Raw genomic sequence first — 24,455 nt, forward strand, 5'->3', positions numbered from 1 at the left:
CGGCGGAAGGGGGTGACAATTAAGGCAAGGAAAATCATTAAATGCGGAGATTACGGACCCCGCCCGCCGYGTTACCTCCGCCGCCGGCCGCGCCGCTGCGTGTGCTGGGGATGCTCTGCCGCTCCTTGGCTCCGCGCGCGATGGCGGCCGCTCCGCCCCGCGCCCGCCGTYGCCTCCCCTCCCCTGGCAGGAAGCCGTCGCCTCCCTTAAGGAGCCGCCTCGGGGCCCGGCCCCTTCACGCGGCCGCTGTGGCCGCCGCCGGGCGTCCCCCGGGGCGAGCGGCCGCCGCCGGCGGGGCGCGGGGCCTTCCCGCCCTCGCGAGATGGCGTCGCCGCCGCGGGCGCGTCCAGCGGCTTCCAGCAGCTTCCAGCGCGGGGGCGCGTTGCCGCCCGCGGGCCAGGCGAGGCCCGGCCGGCCCCACGCGTGTCCGGGGCAGCGCTGGCCACGAAGCGTGGGGGAAACACTGAGGGACGCCCCCGTCTGCAGCGGTCCTGATTTCCATGTGGGAGTCGGCCCTGGGGAAGGGCTCCCGACACCCCTCTCCCGAAAGCAGGGTTCAGAAACGCCCTGCGGCAGCCTCCAAAACCAGCAGAGAATTGTTTGCTGTCTAAATGACGTACCTGCTGTTGCCCACCAATTATTTTCTTGTCTCTTCCCACCAAATTGATGGTTTTAGCGTGTTCTCCATCAATAAAATGGCTGCAGCGTTTCCCTTTTTCCAGCGTTTTCCCTCAGTTTCCCCATGCTGCCCTTTCSGCTGCTCCCGGGAGGCTGGGGAAGGCCGACAGCTGCGCTGGCAGCAGGGCTCAGGAGAGGAGACCTGATCCCGCAGATAATCTTGCTCAAAACGGCCTCGTTACGCTCCCATGGGCCRCAATTGCCATCTGCACCTCAAACAGATGAGTCACAGGTGAGTTTTCTCCATAGAATGTATCAGGGCTGGGCAATTGGTGGGAAGATTAAATGTATAAGGCTTCATTAAACTTACAAGGCTCTAAAGTTATGGTGACAGGCCAAATTTATACTGTAGGGCCCTCACGCATTTGCTAAGCGCGATGGCGGCATTTAGTGCAGTTATCCTGAAGCTTAACATTTCCAATTTCCATACTTGAGTTAGTTTTCTTCTTCCCTTTGTTGTCACCTAGACCATTAACATACAATGCAGCTGCCTCTGTGACCATAGATATTCCTTATGTTGTGTTTGGAAAGCAGTAAACAAAGTCTTTGCTGGCTTATGTACAGAGCAGAAGCTTCCCGGTTGCTGCCCAGACTTCATTTCCAAGCCACAAAGCAGACTGCTCTTTGCAGCTCCTAATCAGAGAGAGCCTGTTTTCCTCAGCGCTTTAATTATCTTTACCTTTGTTTCAACTCTTTGTTTGGCTTTTGTCTGTTCTAGGTCTTCTGCAAGAAACTCCCTGGCCTGTATCTGTGTAGAGGTAAGTATGCTCTATCTCCTGAAGCTACTGAAAGTGTTGTAACACAGCAAACAAAACCAGTCTGCCTTCTCCGGGCGCTTACCAGCCCTCATCAATGGCTGCTTTGTTTCTAATCCGTTTATACAGGACTGATATAGAACAAAAAGAAGCAGCAGACATACCCAGCATGTGTCACACGTTTATGCAGTGTGAAAATAAATGGTTATATACAAAGATAATATGAAATGTGGAGCAGATGGTAAAATAATCTAGCCATTGCCAGAGCTAAAAATTATCTTTTTTTTTTTTTTTTTTTTTCTGGTAATACTAACTCAGTATCTTTCACTAGACAAGACTGTGTCTTCTTTCACATTAATCAAAAAAATGGGATGAATGCGGATAGAAAAGATGCAGCTGGATTCAGTTGTTGCTACAGTGCCATTTAAGCTCTCTCAGAAATTGGATCTGTTGAAGACAACACTCATTACTCAAAAAAAAAGGATTCATAAAATGTCATAATTAGAAAGTTGCTATTAGGAGCAAGAAATAGATAAGAGCTGAAAAGACATAGGAAACAAATTATTCAGCATATGCTGGAATATAAAAACACTTTCTTTTATAATGTTGAAAAAGATTTATCAGAAAATAATGCTCCTTCAGAACTTCAAATAGATTTCAAACTAAAAGTTTACCCTTTGAATTCTGAAAACTCGTAATATTGTAGGGTTTGGGATGAGAGACTTAAGTCATGACAACATTGTAAGCATTCATARAGTGTTTGCAAGATCAGTGCCCAGATGAGCAAATTTCCCAATAATCACCAAATAATATTTTCACCACAATGTTTTTGTGCRTTGTGGACTTGAGGAAAATAGGTTTGTATCTTTATAAATTGCTTTTCAATTTTACAATTTCAGATACTCATCATTCTGGACTCTGCATCCCATTCTCTTCTTCCTACAGATTGCCTCTGCACACTCACCCTCATTCTCCATAAGTGGCCATTGGTAAGTTACGTTTATACAGGACTCCCCAGACTTTAGGTGTTAACAGAGAAAACCTGACACCTATCCTAACACCTATCTTGTTTTCATGTGGATTTATTCAATGCTAATTTAGTGAAGATTGCATCTCTTTTAGCTAGTGAGGACAAGCAGTTTTGTAACTGAGTTTTGCCATGTCTTTTTTTTTTTTTTTTTNTTTTTTTTTTTTTTTTTTTTTTTTTTTGGTCTGGGTAGTATTTCCACTTCAATACCTCTCATAAAATACAATCCAGTCAAAATAAAGAATAAACAGATTAAATACTACTAAATAAATGAAAATTGGACTTGCACAGGACTAAAAGAAACCCAATCCACAGGAGACTGTTAAATTGTTTTAGAACATGATGGAGCCGCAGTAAATACTACTGTCAATTCTAAGGGAATCTGAAGCCCAGTCATCAGCTTTATGCTTGTTAGCAAATTAATCCTGGTGTGCAGGGTGGGTTTAAGCCCATCCATATCACGTAAGTCTCACAAGAATGTGTTGCCCAGACACTTCATTCAGGGAAGAATAATGAGCATGTATTGAGTTCCTTGAAGGTCAGTGTCGAAAACATGTTTTGGATACATTAAGTACCWCTTATCATGATGCAGAATTAAAGCAGATAACACAGATGTTGCTTCCAGCTGTAGGCTTGAGAATTCATATTGTTTTCTTCTGAAATGCTGCTTTGAAAGGTGAGTGTTGGGACCACTTTTGTGCTTCTGTTGAAATGAATGTTCTGTGCACACATCAGTTATTCCTAGGGATCATACAGTAACTGGGAAAGTAAATCTATGGAATAAATCACATGCCTCCAAATGGCATTTTTTTCTACATGTGCTTAAAAATAGAGATTCTCCTCTACAGATTGTAACTTGCATCATCCCAGACAGCATCATCTAAGCTCAGTGCAGTGACAACCGTGTTTTCCTTATTTTTTTCAGGGGAGCAACAGAAACGGTTCCAAAAATAAATTAAAGTGCCTTTTTGTTTTGTTTTTCACCAAATTTCTGGTATAGGTGGTTTAAGCAGAATAAATAAATGAGAGTGACTACAAGCACCAAAATGATAGGCAGTTAGAAAATTGTCTAAATTTAAGCTTCTAACTAGTTGCATGCCTCCTCAGGCTCCATTTCTCTGACTTACAGCATTCTAGTGGTTCTGGCACTTGTCTGATCCCCTTGGTGAGGCAATTCTACTCACCAAGCTGATAAAACATAACACTTTGTTTACATTAATTTTCTGCTATCAAAATGGCACAAGTACAAAACACAGAGTAAGCTAGGAGCAGAGGGGRAAAAGAAGAGGAAAGAATTTGGTTTGTTTTGTGTGGCTGCAGCCTCATTTTGRTAATCTGTAGCTTAATATTAGACTTTCTTTGATGGAAAGCGTGGCTTTCAGAATTTTTTTTTTTTTAAATACCTGTAAAATAAGCTTCTACAACCCATCTTTTCATTTAATTTTTCTTACTCAGTTCTCCTKCCTTTCAGGTAACATTTCTACACCCTCATCCACACTCATCAAAGTTTATTATTTATATATATGGTACACATTATTTTGCTAATTTTTTCTTTGGAGCTCTTCATGCCGCAAAGCAGAAGTAGAGCAGATGTCTTACAAAGTATAAGCAATACTTTAAATGCTATCAATAAAACTTCGTTAGGAGAGCAAAGAAACTACTGTAATCTACTGTAAGTAGAACGTTCAAATTTATGGCTTCCTCATTCATCTTTTAGGGTTTGGCTGGAAARAAACTATCCCTCGTAGCTATAGTTATTTTTAAGAGAGTAGATTGACTTTTATTTTTAGACAACTAAAATCAGCATTTAACTATTGRACCCTGTTCACGTACGATACCCATTCTTGTCTGTGTTGAATTGACTTCATAAGAATTTGGGTATTTATTAATCACTAACTTCATTTTCTTGGAAAACAACATGAGGGTTATTCTAACCCTTTCACCAGGACTTATAAAACAGGAAGTGTTTCTGCAGATACCATTTTTTCCCCTTGTCTTGGAAAGCCAGTAAGAATGGCAGTGTACAAAAACAAGCTGAGGCGAGTTTTTAGCTGTAAAAAAAATTATTAAAAATAGATCACTTTCATTTGTTTCAGGACCCAAATTGTCTCTGAAGTCTTCAGTGCTAGTATTTGTAACCTGGTTTGACAATATTTTGATAAATTTCTTGTAGATTAAACATTTTGAAGATTTTTTTTTAATACAGCATGTATTTAGCAACTCAGCTTTCTAATATGACYGCTCAGCCTTTCCTCAAAACAGCAAAATTCCTTTTTACTATTGTCAGTCCTTTTGTGAAACACTTTATTCACTTGCGTTACCTGTCCCTTTCAGTGATTAAAATGAATAAAAGCTGGAGTGTGGAAGCTTAGAACATATTAAATACTCAGCAGGGACTACGTCGATACCATATTTGCAAGCAGCTAGCTACTAAAACCTGAAGCCAATGCCCTCATTTTGTTTGTCTTAACATGCTGAGTCAAAACTTTGCAATTTAAATTCAACCAGATGTTCCTTAGCAGAGCTACTTTGAGTTCACTRTGGTGCAGCGTAACTCCATTAATTCTGACCCCAATGATACGTCTTTACTTTAGTGGGCTCCTATTACTTTCCCCCTAACCAATACAAATCAATTTGGTATTCTTTTATAAAAGAGGTAATTCCCGTTTTATTTAGAAAACGTAACAAATTTGTCTTTGAAAGTAAATGTCTCCAAAACATAAACCTGTTTGCATAGATTCCCGGACAAGGTATGCAAATCAAATGTTGTGCTTATTATTAAGCATACTTACTACATGCTGCACATAAATATTGAACAGAATAATCTCTTTTAAGGAAGTAGAGAAAGTGAAATACACTCTTATTTATAAGTTTACATAGCACAGGCATTTCTTGTAAAATAAACAAAACTCCACTTTTCACAAATACGAGATGAGAAAGTTTTTACTGAGCACTTATTAATACTGCACGCTACAAGAGKAAGATTTTCAGAATATATTTGCATATCTAGCAGAAAATCCTGAGAAGTGGTGAAATATTTCAATGGAGTCTTTAGGTAAATTGCACTTTATTGAAACACAGGAGGATTTATTGCCAATCCATTTGCCTTTACAATTAACAGRATGGCCCCATTATTGGATTTAGCCTTTTCTCAGCCAGCCTGCTCTTTCCAATTTCTAATCTGCTAATATTAGAATGATTTCAGCCCTGAAATTAAAATGAGAGTTGGCTTTGCTAACTTTTCAAAAATGATTTCTCAGCAGTCTGTCTGTGTATGTGTTTTCCCCTTTGCTCCTTTGTTCCACACTTAGCTCTTGATTACTTAATGTGTACAGTGTCCCGCAGAGCAGCCTGTAATGGACTAATTAAAAACTACCAAGAGTTTCCTAAGTTATGCAAGATCCCCACAACTATGAAAAGCCTTTTCAGCTTCCTGTTCACACACTGGGAAACACCATAAATCAATCTTCTGAAAATAAGCCCAGCTCTGCTGGATGGCACCTACAGATATATTTTAGTTTAAGAAGAAAGTGAAGACTCTTAAATCTATGAGGGTAAGTGAAATGAGGGCAAGTACTTAGGCATACACGTTGGTGTGCAGACAGTATGATAAAGAAAACTAAACACCAAGGTTCTGGGTATCATGTTACTGTTAGCAGAGGTCAAGGAGTTATTTTTACCTCCGTGTCATTAGTGTGGGAAAGCATGGAAGACCTCTGCTTATTTTGAAACTATAGGGGACAGCCAGGTAGATTGTTAATATTTCATCAATTTTGGGGCAACAAATTTTTGTGATTGGAGTGTTTTTCATGTTCTCACCTCACATTTTCATCAGTTGATCTTGTAGATTGCTTAGGGTCACACTACAACAGCTCTGTTTCTCTGTACTGAAGTTTATTATTGGAGTGCTTTATCGATGGAAAAGTTCTTTTTGATCCTACTGTGTTGGAATAGCATATATTAATGTTGTCCATACCATTTTATCATTAAAACAACCAAAATTTACATTAGTTGGCTGTACTTAAACCATCCAAAAGCAGCTGTAATGTGTACATTTGGAGAAATATGCAGTACATAGAGGAAAATTAAATCTGATGTTACTGTGGGTTCTTGCAAAAAAAAGGGAGGAACAGATTTTAATGAAGAAACAATCTTATTGCAAAAAATAGACAAAGAAATAGGGAAAGTTATAGGTAATGAAGAATCCTGAATATAGTTTTCTCTCCCTAGGTGTTCAAGGGATTGACAGAAATATTACTTGTTAGGGATTGCCTAATAATAAGATTTTGTTTATAACTGATCCGCAGAAAAGGGAAGACATAAATACACAGCCTTTATTTGGGAGTTTACAAAACCCCTGCAGCAGATGGAAATAAGCTCAGGGCTCTGTGGTTTCCATTGGAGCCACAAGAAGTCAGGTTTTATCTATAGTGCCTTCCTGATTGAATCTCTGGCTGGTTGATTTGTTAACAGTTTTATGAAGCAGAGAGAGATTGTAGTGAAATAAACACCGAATTGCAGGATGGGTGTTAATATTCATGCTGTATAACACAAAAGGATATTGAAAAGATACTGATTTCTGCGTGAAATCTCTTTAGTTAAACATTTGAAGCTCACAATAAATCACTGTTGTCTATGTTAATTTTCCCTGCCAAAGAGTCCTGATGTATTTATTCTGTTGGGGAAGAAAGGTAGTTCATGAGTATTGCGGATTGCTCTGCCTAGGGGAAAGGTAAAGACCGACCTCATAATGTCTTTGAAATCTTTCTGAACATCTGTTTGAAAGCCCCATCACAACCCAGAAGCACTAGGAATGGTCCCCTGGCTGRCACCAGCTCCTCTGTTTCATTACTGGTTATTCACTATCTCTTCTCCAGGCCGACAAGCTGTTATGTCTTCCCTTGGCCTTGTCATTTTTAGGCCAGACAAGCAGAGCTTTATCAATTTATTCGTAGTTGGCAGGTTTCCTTATCAGCCTTCCTCCCTCTTCTGGGCCCTCAGTCCCAGAGCTTCGTGCTGTTTTCCAGGGAAGATCTTGCCAATGCTGGGTGGAAAACACGGATTATTTCAGTGTTCTGCGCGTGCACGCGAGCCAGGTTGTTGCCTCTCTCTTCCCCTGCTGGTTTCCTGTTCTTTTGTGATGAGACACTCACAATACATATAAGGGGGAGAAAAACAATTCTGTTGTGAACATAATCTGCAACTGTTCCAAGGCTGAAATCCTCATATCTTCCTTTTTTTTGTTTGTTTGGGTTTTTTTTGTTTGTTTTTGTTTTCCAGCTCTATTTCGTGCTTAACAGCTCTTCTCAGGTATTTTTTSACAGCTAAGAGCTCTTAAGTAGAGCTCTTTTTGGCTAACGAATGAAACAAATACAGTGCTGGTAGTCACTCTTATCTAGGACAAAAACTTTTCTTTGAAATTAAAGGATGGACTAATTGTACAGAACTCCTTGGAGCCCTGCCACGTTGCTTCTGGAAAGGTGAAATTCATTCTGTTCATATGGCTATTTCTGCTGCTGTGTGGCAAGATCAGAAACAACAGTTGGAAAGAGATGTTGAAATACTTCTGAAGTATCACATTGCAAGGGTGAGGGAGTCTATTCAAAGTCACTAACTTCTTTTTAGTTCAGCTGCTTGAAAGAGTCCACAGTTCCTTTTACAGCTGCCTTTCCTTTGTGAAAAAGGAAGGGCCAACCTTAAAGCTAAAGGAGGATGGCAGTTTGGAACTATGTATCTTGGGGTAGATGGAAAGAAAGAGGGAAGGAAAGATAATGGAAGACAAGATTACTTCATGCACAAGAGAACCTTGGTCTCCTCCTCTATTGTTCGCTGGACCTGTGCTTTCTAAAATGATCTGGTGACAACTGTTGAGTGTTATTTATAGCTTTGTTTTCCTTCTCTACTGGAAGGACTAACCCTGTGAAAGCTTCATTTCAGTTGCTCAGATTAAATATCTGCAAATGAACTTCAAACAAAGCCTAGGGGAGACGTTCTCACATTGCAGGAAGCATCCTCGCTAGGATAACGGTGTTGTGTAGATAGGAGAAAGGACAAGGAACAGCCAAAACTTTGCAACAGTGAGCAAAAGAGAGCTGACATTAAAAAAAAAAAAAAAATACAGCTAATTCAGAACAAAACCAAGACAGCAAAAAAAAATTATTCCACTTATTCTTCCTTTAATAAATTAAATTCTACTGTCAGTTTATCCTGCACTGATTTTGTAACCAGCCCTTTGATTTCAATAGTACTTCCATCTCAATAAACTAATAACATTCCCCCAATCCCACACATGAAAAAGATTCCTTACAGAAGTAACTTATCAACAAGAGTGAACTTCAGAGATTTATATTGCACAAGGTAGAGTTGTGAGAAAGATTATGCATTTTTCTAGGCTAAAGCATAAGTTGCATTCAGAGTAGACTTACAGACTTATAGCGRGGCTTTGGCAAGGTTATGGCTGGTTATGATAATTCTTTTAGGCAAGGTATTCAAGCAAATTTTCAATAAACTCAAGCAGTTGAATAGATAGCAAAATCTGATTGTGGCTTAGAGTTAATTAGCAAATAAAATAAAGGTTTCCATTCAGGCTTTTTTTTTTTTTTTTTAAAATGAGTAACAATTTTGCCCCTATTTTATAATTGGTTGTAAGCTGTCTTCTTGGCTTGTCTTAATAAAAGTCTGGTTAAGCATGATGGTAATAGAGCAGTAACTCAGAAAAGTCACCTCCTATCAAGACCACTTAAATTAGAGAGCCAAATAGGAAGAGAACAAAACCTGTCTGGAAAAACAGAGAGCTTGTGCTCCTACTGGTTTCATGCCAGTTCTGCAAGTAGCAATTCAAGCTGAGCTCTGGCATCAGATGATGAAATAGGAAACCGGTTCCAGAAGAAAACAAAACAAAAAACTCCTCAAAAAATCCCAGAATGAAAACTGGCTCCATTATGACAAAAGCAATTATGACAAAATCAGTGTAGTTTGCCAGTGAGCACATCATTCCAGCAGTATAAAATATCGAGCAAAACAGAGTGCAGTTGTTCCTGAAAGATGATTTTTTCACTGTTTTTCACAGTATTGCTAGCTTCCCTCTTAATAGTCTATACCTAATTCCCATAGATGAATGATTTTGTGTTTTACTTCGTATGAATATCATACACCTTCTGAACACCATGGTGGTTGCTCTTGTCCCCATGTACAAGATATTCTTTGGTAAGAAATACTGAAAACGACCATTTTGAATGTTGAAAGAAAAAAAATCCGTGACATTTACATCTTTACTAGGCAAAACTATTTTCACCATATTTTAATAGACATTGTTTTAAATTGTAACAGTATTTCACTTCAAGGCAGTCTTAAACCTGAATAAATTTACTTTAAAAAAAATCAGCTAAAGTTTATGGTGCTAGCAGCATTGTATTACATGGAATAACAAATCCCTTAAATCTTACATGTGCTTAGAGAGCACATCATCACTACATTTAAGATTACCACCTCTCAAATTGCCCATTAAGCATTTTGAAAGTGCAAGGAGAACCAGTGCAATGCAGGGAAACCCTGCATTGAGTTCTCTATATGCAATACTTGTAGCTTTTATAACAATTCTCACATTAATCCAGTGCCTTGGAGCTTAGAGCAATCCCACTGTGCCTTCAAAAGCAGTCAGCTTGTGTAACTTCCTTTTCATTATAATTAAGATAATCTTCCTACTTTCCTTTACAGTTCAACGGAACCACTAAATGAGCAGCTTAATGTCTCTTCTTCCCGACTTAGTTGCGTGTCTGAATCGCAGACCCAACTCAGAGRACAGCATGAACACAGGGTATTCATTTTGCTCAGTTTACCAAACACTCCTAAGTCTCACCCCTCCAATGTGGTTGCTTATCAGTGCCCTATTTTGAGCACGTGGCATTTGCGAGTGAAAATGAATTGATCTGCATAACGTAAAAATTCCAGAGGTTCTTGATGACCTGTTGAAGAGACATTTCTGGATTCTGTCTTAAGCCTTTCACTCCAACAGTTGCTTCCTTATGAAGTAAATGAAAGCAAGAGCCTTTTTCCTTCTTTTTCCTTTCTCATCCAGCACCCTGTTCCTTTCTTTAGTTGAAAGGATTTCATAACAGCCTTCTTTCCATAATGTGAGCTCCAAAAATCCAAGATCCACTTTATGCTCTTTCAGAATCAAAGAAACAAGTTGTCATCTGACTTGAAGTATATTTGCTCGGGCACGCACAATAATCCTCCCATCTCTGAGGTCCAAGTTAGAATTTATTTTACCAGTTTTGGTAATTTCTTCAGGCAGCAACCTGATCTTATAATCCAGCTAGCCTTTCCATTAGAGGACTAAGGGCTGTAGGAAAGATTGACTTCAGTCAATGGTTATGAGGAAAGGATGTGAATCATTCCCAACTCCTGCAAAGCCACAAAACGTAAAGTCACTGCAACAGCTTATTTATCTGTCTCGAAAGACAGTCCGTGCAATGGTTGCGTTGTGCCAAAGGGCTGCACTTGCTCACTGCAGTCACTACGACCTGCGCTGCCCTCTCTCCGAGGCAGACACAGGTATCTAAGAGCGCCCGGGCGCGAGCAGTCACCGTGGGGTACGAGGTGATGGCCTCGTAGTCCCCTCGGGACATGGTCTGGCGCGAGCGAAGGACGTCGAGGATGTGGTTGAGGCGCCCTTCGGTCATGCAGCCCAGAATGGCCTCGCGCCGACAGGTCAGGATTTGACAGCAGCTTCTTTGGCAGCCAGGACCTGGAAAGAAAAAGGAAGCAATGCGATCAACTGAGGCCTGGGTTTTTCTCCAAGTTGTTGGCAGCTGCRTCGACCCAAGAGGAATGAAGGAACCTCCAGAAATATAAATTCTGTGGAGAAGGGGGAAACGATGGGAAACATTCATTTATTTGCACACTTTGCTCAAAACTTACACAAACGTATGTGTGCCTTTTGTTCAAAACTAAAGAACAATSTACAGAAAACAATTACTTCTAAAGATTGCTCATTAAGTGATCCAATTATCTAGTGAAGGGAAATTTCCCTTTTTCCAGCATCTRTATTGAATTTGTGTCACATAAATGTTTTGTTGCTTTATCCAGAAATCAGATCATCACCCAGTAGTGCCCTTATGCAGGGAACAATGGCAAGGTAGGTGTGAGAGTTGCCACAGTCCAATTTGCTAAAAAGTTGASAAGAAAGTTTGAGAGGCTTTTTCTTCGGAAGAGAGGTAGGCTTCACAACCCAGAGGCTGGTACTTCCTACCTCTATTCAGTAGGAAAAAATAATCAAGACCAATTTAAGGCGGGAGAGAGGTATAAAATACTCACAAGGAAAGCATAAAATGATCCAAAGTGCATTTTTCTAGACTTAAAAAAGGAATGTATTTCATATATACAGTGTGTGTCTTTTTTCTATATTTTCATGATGATCCTTTCTAGGCTTTTCAGGCCTGTTTTCAGCCTGAATACGACCTCGGAAAGGAACAAGCCARTGTTCCCAGCAGCCTGAACATCTGGGAATATAAGAATCGCTGTATTCCAGCAGACTGATGAGTCATTTTGTTTAGTAGCCTGTTTCTCACTACGGCAAAATGAAATTTGGAGGGTGTATAGTAACTGAAAAGGTGCAAGAAAACTCAAAAACGGCAGATTCTAAATATTTAATCACCAACTGTAATCTGATTAAGCAGAGTAGTGACACCTCATGCTGGAAACAGAGTCTCACCCGTCAGCGCTTGCCCGAGATTCCTGGTTTSTGGACTGTGCTCACGTGGCACTCGGGGGCTCCTGTGGCACAGGCTGCGGCTCTSTCTGCCCAGAGCTGCACCAGACCAGGGAACAGCAGGAAAGGAAGGGCCCGGCGTGGATTTCCTACCATCGGAATCCGGATGATCTGGAGAAGTTTAATAGAAAATAGAATTGAACAATAGGACATAATGTATAGAACTGAAGTGCAAACTGACTTGAGAGAAGTTACCCATCACGAGCCGCTCTCTGGGCACTGGCTAATAGCATATAATATTAATAATATAATATCATAATAAGATAATAAGGAAATAGTCATTACTTATAAGAAGATTCGACGTATATTACTATGCACTTTTTTTTTTTTTAATACAAACTTCAGTAAAGCTGCCTTTAGGAATTTGCTTCTGAAGTTATGGAAAATTTTACTCTATCCAGAAGTCTGACAGCTGTTTATCAGAACCTAAGTACTTGGGGACGCAGATGTCACTGTGATAACTGAATTAATTTCCTATGGCGCAACTTTTCTGTCTGGAGGCATGAGGAATAAACAAGCAGCATTTAAGGAATTATTACTTCTTGACGCAGGTTTGAACACTTTGACRAGGTAAACGTACAGGGGAAAGGCAAGGAAAGGTGTTTATATGGGCATGCTAACTACCAGGAGTTGTTTAACATTCCTGGAGACTTGGTATATAACTGCTTTTCTTATTGGCAGATTACCAAAAAGAAGCATAGTTATTCATGGTGGCACTAAATAAATAAATAAAACCAMCTTGTTCCTATAGAAAATGTCAGGCAGTATTTGATGTGCGAGGGAAAGGCAACTGTTCATTACAGTCTCTAATATGTAGTCTAGGATTCAGTTTAAAAAAAAAAAAACTCATCTGAAAGAGGCTTTTTGGTATACATACAAAATCAAAAGATTTCAGGGTGCCTTTTTTTTTTTTTTTCCTGCACACAGCTGTACTTTGAGAACGGACAACTGGAAAACTGGAATTATGTGGAAAATACATATGAATGTGGAACAAGCAAGAATATTTTTTCCTTTTTGCGGAGTAGTAGGAGGTAAATAAGTTTCAAGGCAGAGACCTTGCTTTGTCGTCGTCGTCTTTGGTGGGACAGCATTTGCCAAAGCCATCGCGAGGGTATTTTCTTTTCCCAAGTTACTTGCACTACTCTCAAGTAGAAGAGCTGACAAGTTTGGCACTCCGAGAGGAATTTTCTTGTTGATGACTTGGTTGTTTTCTTGTGGACAGATGGTCTGAAAAAGATCAAAACAGAGAAGAATTATTTCCATGGAAACTTCTATTCAGGGATGTCCTTTTTTTCTAAAGCAGTTTTCCTTTGGAATCAAGGCTGTGTCTGTTGTGATGTGAAGGGGGCAAGAAAATGCTGAGCCTCTTAAGACTTAGCTCAACTTCAGCTACTTACAGAGTATTTTGGTGGCAGCACAAATCCACAGGCTGCCTCTGCTCGATTGCGTTGCTATCCCTTATAGCTTCTTTAGCACATCCTGCCAACAGTCCYGGTGTCACTAGAACATGTCCTGTTCAGTTGAAAGCTGGATCTGATCCATGCACAGGAGCTCCAATCCTAACTGGGATTTTTCCATATTCACAGATCTGCCCTAAGTACGCAAATCAATCTAAAGGTAGGAATTAACTCTGTTTTAGACAGATCACACAGCAGCTGGCCTTGCTCTGTAAGAAAATTCTTTACAAATGCTARGACTTAGCCTTAGGCTTCCAGGTTTCTGTTTGCGCATTTTTTGTTTTCCCCARCGGGCGCTTTGAGAACGCCAGAGAAAAGGCCCTTTCCTGCCATTTTGATAGCTTTAAGAAGAGGTTCAGAGCAACTCTTAAGTGGAAGAGGTTGTTTTCTTAAGAACATCAAGAACTGCTTGAAGGAAAGYAAAGCTACCCTAGCCAGGGACAAAAAGCTCCAAACATTTTGCTCCCGAGCGTATTATGCACGGTCCTACCTGGTATAGAGCTTATGAAATAYACAGCTTGCAAAATACTCCTGTAGATAAAACTCGCGATTGCACATCATTTACTCACCTCTGAATTGCATATGCCTGTCTGCAACGTGTACGTTTGTGCACCTTTGCATGCATTAAGTGCTGTCTCCTGCAAAAAACACCACAGTAACTGTAGGAACGCACAGATATTATCTTTGTTCTATTTACAGCACTCACGAGCAAGGATTTGTGTGGACACTGGGTCATTCTACTCTTAGGTATGCCAGTGTGTAACAGTGAAGTGCTCCAYGGAACAACTTGGTGTTTTAACAGATGTGGAATGGGACAACTTCACCCTGTTACCGGCAGTGCTGTGTCCAGATGAATTTAAGAGCTAGTTTTGATTCATGCAAAGAACGATGAGAAAAACCTTCTATTGAGATGTGTGGTAGCAGCCCTGGGCTAGCTATAACATGCCTTCCTATATGTGTCCAAACAGCAAGGTGTTCCTGTATTTAGGATGCCAAAGTGTCTGCAATAAGGATGTGTCAATACTTGTAAACTGAAAAAAAAAAGTTATATCTGCAGCAGCTTTTTTTTTTTTTGCACTGCATTGCAGTCTATTTCTCTCTTTTAAGTATCTTCAGTAGCTTTTTTTTCACAGCTTTACACATATTACCACAGTTTGAACAGTAACTAGTGCTCTTTGCTGATTTAGTCAGTGGGAAAACAACACCTTGCTCAAAGGAGCCTAAAGCATTAGATTTAGGAATGCTCTGTCAAATACTTCATAAATTTTGGTAGTAATTAAGTGATTTGGACTGTAGCTATGTCACCTATTGGAACCAAGTCTGCTTTAAAAATCCTAGCATGTGATTATGGTATGTAGCAATAATCCTGAATGCATTAATATAAGCAGCTCACATAAGCACAATAACGAAGCTGTGGCAACAGGGCTTTGAAGACGAGTTGTGTAAGTGCAGATGAAGTCAGATTTCTTATTTAGTGCCTGGAGCATGTGTCACTGTAGCTTTCCACTACGTCCACCTAAGCTGGGGAGCACAGAGCTATATTTGTGCAGTTGGATTTCCAATGGCAGCATGTGGCATTTGCTGCCCCCCTCAGTTGTTGGCTCTTCCTCATCCAGGATCAGAGCACCCTCTCAGGTCCCAGGGCAAACAGTAGTTGCTCTGTGCTTGATGTAAATCAAACCAGGTGAAACATATAGGGGGGTGATGCTGGCAKTGCTGCAGCAGGTAGTAACACTGTCCTGGTTCTGGAATAAATACCCTCCCACCATTCCTTGATTAGACGATTCCTAAAATTAGCCTTGCTTCCAGACCTCATCTGCTTCACACTTGTTCTTGCTCACGTGGATTTACCCATCTACTGAACCTGCCAGCTAGAAAGGAGTGATCACATTTGTATCCCCACTCTCAGGGAGCACTTGGCCAGATGTTTCCAGAGGACAGGCCAGAGAATTAGCCTCCGGCTTAGCTTCACAGTTATCTATCTGCTGCAATTCCTGAACGAACCTGAAAAGCTTCAGGTTACTCTCCATCTTTATGATATGTCAAAAAAAAAAAAGCAATGAAGACCAAACCATTTCTGTTTATGAATCACAASGGTTGCTACAAATCAGACAATGGCCTTGTATGGGAGCAAACTCAGATTTGCACTCACCTTTGCATCCATCAGATTGTAGACTGCTCTGGAAATTGCCTCCTTGTTTATATTAGCCAAAATTCCCTTTAGAACATCTGTGCATTCTGCAGAAAGAATAAAGCATTTTAAATACCACAGGTTACATTTGAGAGCATATATCTCTGCATCACAGTTAGTTGCCGGTGCTACACCAAATTTTACAAGTTTTTGCTATTAAAATAAGTAGCTACTAATAGATGAAATCAGCTTGATGCAGCTTCTCCTTCATACTTCCCACACTTTGAAGGGAGCAGGTTACACACAGGCAGCAGGAAATGCTGAAGACAGGCTCAAATAATACATGTGGTTGACATCATCTCTACCTTTATTTGCCTTTTTTTTAACATTATACTAAAAGGTTTGAAAATGAGACCTGTGAGGGAACTTTTAAACACACACACACACACACACGTATACACACACACACACACATATATATATATATACATATAAATACTCTGATGATGATCCAGAGAGTGCTTCACCTGCCACTTCAGACATTTAGCRGCCTAGAGCAACCTCAAAAAGGATTCCTCTCCACTGCAAATCCTGAAAGGATAGCAAATCTGGAAAGTTACCTGTGATATGTGGCCTATAATCAGGTTCTTGATGCCAGCACAGAGCAATGAGTTGCAAGAGCCTGTTCCTCTGTGGCAAATTGCTCGGGATAAACTTTGCTGAAGTCCCAGGACGCAAACCACAACTGATTTTGGTTAAAACTTCCAGCAGCGTWTTTTGCCCTGCAATTTATAGAAAAAAAAAAAATCACTGCAAAAATATTAAGGACCTCAGAATTATTTTTAAATGTGTTCAGCAGAGGTTATTTTGTTGTTTTGAAATCATAGTCTGCTTTTTAAAGCAAAACTAGAGACTTGTTAACGCTGCTGTAAATAGATCTGCTCACCACCTTTAACAATATCCATAGCTACACTGCAGCAAGCCACTTCGCAATAAAAAATTCCATCCAGATAAGTCACRAATGGATATGTCTACATGCCTTTATTACGGATATGTCTCAAGCACGCACTTTTATTTAAGGCTACACAGCTGCATTATAAGAATATAAATCCTGTTGTGCAACTAGTAAAGTGCTTTCGGCAGCCACAAGATGGCAGCCATAAATAAAAGCTCTATGAATATTAACATAGTATTCTATTTTGTGTTTTTAATCTCTTGCAAAAATCAGTTTTGCTAGGGAAAAAGAAAAAGAATTACCAATAACCCTTTCTTTGGTCTCCACTTTGATAAAACAGGGAGCATTCTTATGCCATCATTCTTAGAGCATGACGGTTATTACACARGGCTTTTAAAGCCAAGTTCTTTAAAACTGCTCATTTTCATCCACCAGAATAGAGAAAGCAAGTTTCAAGGCTTCTCGAAGAGCATTTTGCACAAATCAGCATTTCCTGAAATTTGGAGCAACTGTAGAAATTGGTAGGAACACCCAATTCTGCTCCTCTGGTAAGCTGCTCACCATTAACCTGCTGCCTAATTGAAAATGATGACAGCCACAAATACAAAAGAGGATCATTTCTTAGTAAAGGCAGGCACAAAACAACTCTCAGCGTAACAAGAGTGCTTGGGCAAACAGAGATAAATAACAAAAGCGAGGCAAGAATTGACACCTTTCCCCTGAAGAAAGGTCAGTTACTTTGGAAACAACGAGAATTTGTTGGCTTCTGGATCCCATAACGTGGAGCAGTGCACTGCGACAATGATGAAGGGCAAAGGGACATCTGAAACAACTGCACTGTTTGTATCATACCTTCCCTAAGGTAAGGGAGTTGGTGGAAGAAAATAGGAGAAATAAAATCAGGCACGAAGCACAGAGATAAATACCTTCAAAGGGTTTCTGTCTGCTAAGGCTCTCCCAACACAGTATTCCAAAGCTGCAAAGAGAGAACAGTGAAAGAATGGTTATTAGCCAGGAAGTCTGTGTTCTCCTTATTCCCCCAAAATTAGTTTACTGGTTTGAAAGAAAGGGATTTTTCAAGACAAAGTCAACCTAAGTCCATAAGGATCTTTTTCCTGCATAATTAGGTTTCAATTACCAATTGAGCTGTTTTTACATAATAATAAGGTTGGATTAGAATTGCATTTCAGGTAGAATCTAAATTTGCTCTTGAGGATTGCAAAACGTTTTTCCTGCCTTTCTCTTTCATTAGTATTRTTTAACAGCAACTAAAAAAGCTGAGCATTACAGCAGGTAGCGACCAGGGTATCAAGAACTTGATCCTAACCCACTGTCTGTTTCAGCAAATTTTGATTGATAATTCCACCTATGTCCACAAATGCTTTTACTTGAATACCTTTACAAAATGTAATATAAATGTAATATGTACATACATGTAACTTACACACAGTTAAGTAATATTTGACACATCACACACTTTTTTTTCCACCCTGTTGCACCATTGTCTAGACATACACTTATCTCAGGCACTGAATCACATCTGAGCACTTAAAATTAAACAGGGAATGACACACTGGAAAATGAATTATGCGAGTTGAAAGTAAATCTCCACTCTTCCCCGTGCCAAAATGCTGTGTTTATGAGCAGCACCAGATTAGATTAGTCACGTCATTTATAGGTGTCCTGAAGTGTAAGGCATTATATGTTTCATCTTTGTGCCTTGCCCTCTAGCAGTCCTGTCTCCAGAAAAGAGAGAAGTTCTTAGAGTAGAAGAGTGGTCATGCTTAGAAGTTAGTTATAATGCAAGTCCACAGGCTGTGTATGCCTGTTGTAATGATGTATGTCCATACAACCAATAGCTGCAGTTTGGGATATTGTCTCATTTACAGAGGCAATTATGAAGTATGTTACGTGTCCAAAAAGTACATGTCATGACAGAGTAGATAAGGGATTTATAAGAAGGATGAATATTAAGTTAAAATGTATTAATGCCCGAGTGTGTGCTATACCAGGAGAGAGTCCATGAGACATTAATGGGACACTGCTGAGATAAAAGACTTATTTTTAAATGGCTTGATCTGCATGTGAACAAATCTTCCTGAAACAAAATTCAGCAATGGTTCACACGCAAAAACAATGCAAATTGTAATTGCTAGGTTCCTAAGTATTTATCAAGAACTTGTACCAGCTCTTCTGGCACTATGCTACGCTTTTTCAGTATTTAGGTCCATTATGTAAATGTTCATATAAAAGAAGAGTTTTTAACCTTAGTATATTGCCCTAGAATAAGAAATTTCATTTTAATTCACTGCTATAATGGGCCTCATGTGGAATACAATGAGGATGCAATTGGATTATGTCAAGTAGGTATTTTTGTTGTAGTGGTTTGAAAAATGAGCATTTTAGCAACATAAGAAAATGCAGCAAAGATGAGGCATGACCTGCTGTTAGAAATCCCATTCACCTGTAAATATCACCTTCCTGCAGAGGAAAACCTCCTTGAAGCGTTTCAGGGGAGAGGTACACRAAATCCCGGCAGTTCCTGTGGTTGCAGTTCTGCAGGTCCGACCGCTGCTGCTCTGTCCTCCAGTAGGCTAGACCATAATCGGATATCTACAGAGAGGAGAGAAAAAGGCCATTTGAACAGCAATACCTCAGCCTTAAATTGCTTAAATTGTTCATTGATAACAATACCCCAGGCTTAAATTGACTCCACCTGATTGCTGGGGTATTTACTGTATACGTGCAGGGGGTTTTACATAAACAGGCTGTAGGCTAAAAGCACAACGTTCCCACCTTGGCTCTGTACTGGGCATCCAGAAGGACGTTGGAGGGTTTAAGGCTGCCGTGGCAGAGGGCAGGTTGGAGGCTGTGAAGGTAGCGAAGCCCTTCAGCCACATCCCACAGGATCCTCAGGAGCAAGGCAGGCGGAAGCTCCGGGTACAGCTCATGCTAAGTAACAACAAAGCACAGGAGTTGGCAGCGGGGCAATACTCACATTCCAGGCTCTTATCCCATAAAACTGCTTTGCGTACCTCGTGGATGAGGGAGTGGAGGGATCCATTGTTCATCCATTCAGTCACTGTCCCCACGAGCCCGCAGTGCTGATAAACGCCCAGGAAAGGTAGGAGACGGTCAGACTGGTCAGGCCAGAGAGCTACTACATCCCGAAGCAGCAACTTCCACTCCCTGGAACGAAGAGCAAAGTCAGAGGCACTTGGGAACGAAAGGAATTTCGGCTAGAGGGGAGACGGAGGGAGATACAGGATTCAAAGATAACTCTGTGGTTAACAGTATTCTCTTAGTTGATGTTGAGCAGGACCAATATTAAATTGCCTGCCAAACAATTTGAAGAAAAATGACCAGTACCTTTTGTAGTGTAGTTTTCGGATGTAACATGGAAGGATTCTAGATGCGTTAATACATGTGTGCACAGTTTAAAGCAGGATGTGAAAAGAAAAGCCAGGAAGAAGCTGTACTATAGGATATGCTGGTTAGAAAAAAAAAAAAAGACTTTTATCTCTACTGCCCTTTTTTTTGCTATTAGCAAATTCCTCTTTTATAAGGAAGTTATCGTCTTCCTTGCTTATCTGTAAGGATAAGCAAGATACACAAGTTTACTGGACTTCTTTTGTCCTAAAAAGAAGCAAAACAGTCCCTCCCATTAATTTTTAATTGAAGATAATAGTTTAAAAAGCAAGTGCTGCCAAGAGTCAGGGACAGTTCAAGTTTTATCTGATCTGCTGTTTCTTCCTCTCCTGTGTTTATAATGTAATAAATGAAACCCCGTGAGTTCCTCTAGGACACTTGCACTTTTATTCTGACAAAAGCCACACAAATTTCCACATTCTCAGCCAAACCAGCTCTAAGAGTGCTTAAACGTACTCATTTACATTTATTTTTGAGAGAGAGGCGGGTCAAAGCATTTCCTAAAGTGCTCTGGTCTTGCATCATCAGAAATAGTACGGGGATATTCTCAGAAACTCTCTGTGCCTTTGTCAGCACACTGAAATTCTGTAGGCGACAGGCTGACGTCCATCACTTGCTTTAGTTTTTCAATTACAAAATCACATACCTYGCTGCTCTGTAGCCCTGACCACCCCTCCCTCCTCCCATTTCTATTTTCATTCATCTAAACTAGCTGTTTTATGTAAAAACCAACTGAGATCTCTTCAGGGTTCTCTTGGAATTTGCCTCCGTGTTGACTCTGGCTAGTTGCAATGCATAGGAACGGAGACATCATGAGGGATCAGAGGATCCTGGACATGCCACAATTCACAGATCTGGTGCCATCCCTGTGTTTTCCACCACCGATCTGTGCTGGGGGCGGCCAGGTAGGACACTGGTGATCAGTAGGACACCGATCGGTGGTGCTGGGGGTGGCCAGGTAGGACACTTACCTCTCTGCAGCATTCTGGCCGCTCAGCAGCTTCACCGAGATGGGAATATTCCAGGAAACATGGAAGGCTTTGAGTGCAAAGCCCGAGCTCGTCCTGCTCAGAGTAAAGCTGTCCAGGTCTTCTGGTGCTACTACAGGCAACTGTTTGGCCATTTCTTCATTGCAGGCCTGAGAAAGGAAGGTACAGAAGAGGGAAATAAATAATAAACTTGGACCTTTTCTTTTTCCGCCTCTCCTCACTACTGCCAAAGCATTGCACCAACTCGTATTTCCCAAATGCTCTTCATCCCAATCCAGTACGTTTCCTTTTACTCTTCCAATTTTTCATATCAAGACAGGAAAAATATACTAATTGCAGAGGACTCTCTGTCCATCACCATATCTTACCTTCTGAGCCTGCAGGGCTAATTAGCTACTCRCTCTGTATTATTTCCATCTGATCACTTGGAAAGGTAGAGCCATTATTTCTAATCTAAAATGGRATTTTTGAAATAACACTGATTTTTGTAGACAGCAGCAAATAGGTCACAGTTATGTGCTAGACAGCAACAGCTTTCCCCACTTCTCGTGCATAAAATTGTTTTTTTCCAATAACCAACCCGTGCACATGGTCTGTGTCACTCCATATCTCATTTAATAGGATACCACATGTCAACACAACAGTGAGGTAATGGATCAAGTTTTCTGCATAAACTGCCAGGACTCTCTTAAACAGAGCTCCCTCTGCACAGCAGCCACTAATTTGCCCTATGGTGCAYATTTATAGCACCTCTCTGGGACAATATGGATGTTTGACATAAACAAATGACCTGACAGTGCATATGGAGGCGAGATAAGCAACCTCTGCAAAGCATCGCCGGTGCTACTGCAGGAATAGGACATTTTTAATGACACCTCAAAGATAATTTACACAGGGACAACCAAAAGTTAATGGCAAATGAATAAATCAAGTCTATGCTGTCATAGCTGAGCTGCTTCTTGTTCCTGGCCAATATATTTTTAGTTAATCTCAACATCTCTACTGGGATGTTTTCACAGTTGCCAAGGAGTATTAAGCCCAGCTTTGCATGTAACTACAGGCAGAATGTACATAAGAAAAATACTGTAGTTGATTTGCCCTAAAAGTTGCAACAGTATCTGACTTTTGATAGGAAAGAACAATAAAACTTGTCATTTTTTAATACACCACCGTAATTTGAAAGCAATAGTGGTTCAGTTCAGTAGTGCCCTAGGTGGTTCACTTACAGTTAATAAAGAATAAATGAAAAGTTGCATGAGGCTGACAGGCATGATAATTGTTTGATAAAATTGCAACAGGCTCCTCTGAATGAAAATAAATCTCTAAATGAGCTATTTATCCTTTAAAAATGATGAAGAAAAACTACGCATATATAAAAATACTACATTTAATGGAMATAGTCAAAAGCAAAATTTGCTCATGTTTTATCTCTATACTAAGATAAATTTTCCCTATATCTTGTTCTGTGCATCCATTTCCACAGCTGGACATAAAAGTAAGTTTCTGATTATCCCCAAAAAAGATTGTAACCCTAAAGTCAGAGCTGTTATTCAGAAAATCCAGTAAAAAAGCTAGCAATGTTGCTGAAATAGAAGGAGGGGAAAAAAATCAAGGAATATCAGACTTTTTAATGCAGTTACAGGTAACAAAAGTTCTCTCAGACTGAACTTTTGGTTCGGTAGCTCTGCTCATCTTGTATTCATTAAATAAAAATCCAGCATCAAATGATGGAACCTATGAAAATTAGAGTTTTTTTGCAATGAAAGTTTTTGTATTACTTTTAATGAGGCACGAGCAGGCTCAGACACCTTTGTGGTCTTCTCCCCATCAAGGAGAGCGAGGGATAGCTCAGAAACAATTTATTCCAACATTCTCCTTTTAAAGATAACTCTCAAAACAAATCACAGCAAAGATATTTTGTCAGTGCTAGAGAAACCCTTCTGGGTTAATGCTTGAAGGTGCAAATAAAGAAAAATGGAAAAGAAATACAACTTACCCACGGGGAGATAAATCACTGAGCAGCCRGTAGCCAAGCTGCAGCTCTGGTTTAAGCTGCCTAGGCACAGCCCAGCTGCCCTGACTCAGCCASGCTGTTTGTCTCTCCTTCTATTGGCCACTTGCAATTTCCTGCTAAGAGAGAAAAAAACAAGTAACTCTTTAATGCCTGCAGGTGCTGGTCTGGCAGCCACCCTTAACAGATGGGAAAGATTACAGAAAAAGTGCCTTTTTTTTTTTTTTTGAGGCAAAATTAGAGGATTCCTCTAATCTGGACTGACAAAATTCCTCTAATTTTGTCAGTCCAGCTGATCTTGGAACAGGTTGCTCCCTTTCTGACTAGATGGCAGATAAGCCTGAGGGTAACAAAGACATGAAGCTCCACTGGCTGGTGAGTAGCCCTGCTGAAAAGCATGTGGGGTTCGGGTCAAACGCAAACCAGCTGCGATTTCCCAGCACAACTGGGCAAACTGAGCTATGTTAAAGTGAAGTTTGCAACATGAGGAAAGTCTTCTTGCTCCTGTACTCCAAGATGATGAGGCTGCCTCTGGAGTTCTGCTGGAGATCCCGCAATCCAAAGAAAATGGTGAGAAACCATTTGGGTGAGGGGGCAGTAGATGGCTACCTAGATTATCAGGGGCCTTAGAGCATACCACTAAGAGGAGAGGATGAGGGTGCTAATCTTGCTCAGCCAGGTGCAGGAGCCTGCAGGGTGATCTACTAGCACCCAACAAATAATTGAAGAGCAGTTACAAAGCTCATRGAGCCAAATTATTTTTGATAAAAACTGGTGACAACAAGTAGCATGGCCAGATGTTTCACTTTGAGAGGTTCAAGCTGGATGGTAGGAAAAGCTATTTTTACCATGTGGGTAATGCAACACCAGAATGAGTCACCTTTAAGGTCTTCTAGACTCAGCTAGACAGAGCCATGGTCTAGCCCTGCTGTCAGTTCTGCTTTGAGCAGGAGATTGCAGTATCRACCTCCAGAGTTCCAGCATTTCTGTCATTTTGGGATAACTTGGTGAGGTGAATTGTATTCCTGCTCTGCTTACACGTTTGTGCTGAAGGTTGATGGGACTGCTGAGTGCAGATGGGGACATTGGGAGAAATCAGTCTTAAATCCGTGGGTCAGGTTTGCTCACAAAACCTTTTGCAGCATCTCATCTTCCCACATTCTGTCAGTGAGAGTTTGTCCATTGRCCTCAGTGTCCATTTTGAAACAAACTGGAACCTCACAGCAAGGACAGAGCAAGCTCTGCTTACCT

At 40.5% G+C, this 24,455-nt stretch overlaps 3 protein-coding genes across 4 annotated transcripts in view; 1 reads left to right on the forward strand and 2 right to left on the reverse strand.

Moving 5' to 3' along the window:
• SLC7A6 (solute carrier family 7 member 6) overlaps positions 1 to 649 on the reverse strand; it is a 26,124-nt gene extending 25,475 nt beyond the window's left edge. The window contains exon 1 of one of the 2 annotated variants that reach the window (XM_026043117.1): positions 621 to 649. The gene's annotated coding sequence lies outside the window, so the exon portion shown is untranslated. Of the gene's footprint in view, positions 1 to 75; positions 105 to 620 lie in introns of those variants that run through there. The other variant, XM_026043118.1, reaches the window with a different exon arrangement.
• A 168-nt stretch (positions 650 to 817) lies between these two features.
• The window catches only part of OSGIN1 (oxidative stress induced growth inhibitor 1), a 66,310-nt gene continuing 42,672 nt past the window's right edge, over positions 818 to 24,455 (forward strand). The window contains exons 1-3 of the mRNA XM_026043145.1: positions 818 to 910; positions 1,397 to 1,436; positions 2,333 to 2,422. The gene's annotated coding sequence lies outside the window, so the exon portion shown is untranslated. The remainder of the gene's footprint in view (positions 911 to 1,396; positions 1,437 to 2,332; positions 2,423 to 24,455) is intronic.
• LOC112950571 (receptor-interacting serine/threonine-protein kinase 2-like) lies at positions 9,381 to 23,317 on the reverse strand. The gene is made up of 12 exons (XM_026043152.1): positions 23,190 to 23,317; positions 21,176 to 21,342; positions 19,811 to 19,964; positions 19,572 to 19,727; positions 19,240 to 19,388; positions 17,702 to 17,751; positions 16,441 to 16,602; positions 15,842 to 15,927; positions 14,259 to 14,327; positions 13,288 to 13,459; positions 12,176 to 12,343; positions 9,381 to 11,209 (listed from the first exon to the last, which is right to left on the reverse strand). Exons 2-12 carry the CDS (start codon positions 21,325 to 21,327, stop codon positions 10,890 to 10,892), a joined length of 1,638 nt encoding a protein of 545 aa, XP_025898937.1. The 5' UTR covers positions 21,328 to 21,342; positions 23,190 to 23,317; the 3' UTR covers positions 9,381 to 10,889.

This window comes from Nothoprocta perdicaria, unplaced genomic scaffold (genome assembly GCF_003342845.1).
Source record: "Nothoprocta perdicaria isolate Ctin4 unplaced genomic scaffold, notPer1 scaffold_321, whole genome shotgun sequence".
Classification (NCBI taxonomy): Eukaryota; Metazoa; Chordata; class Aves; order Tinamiformes; family Tinamidae; genus Nothoprocta; species Nothoprocta perdicaria.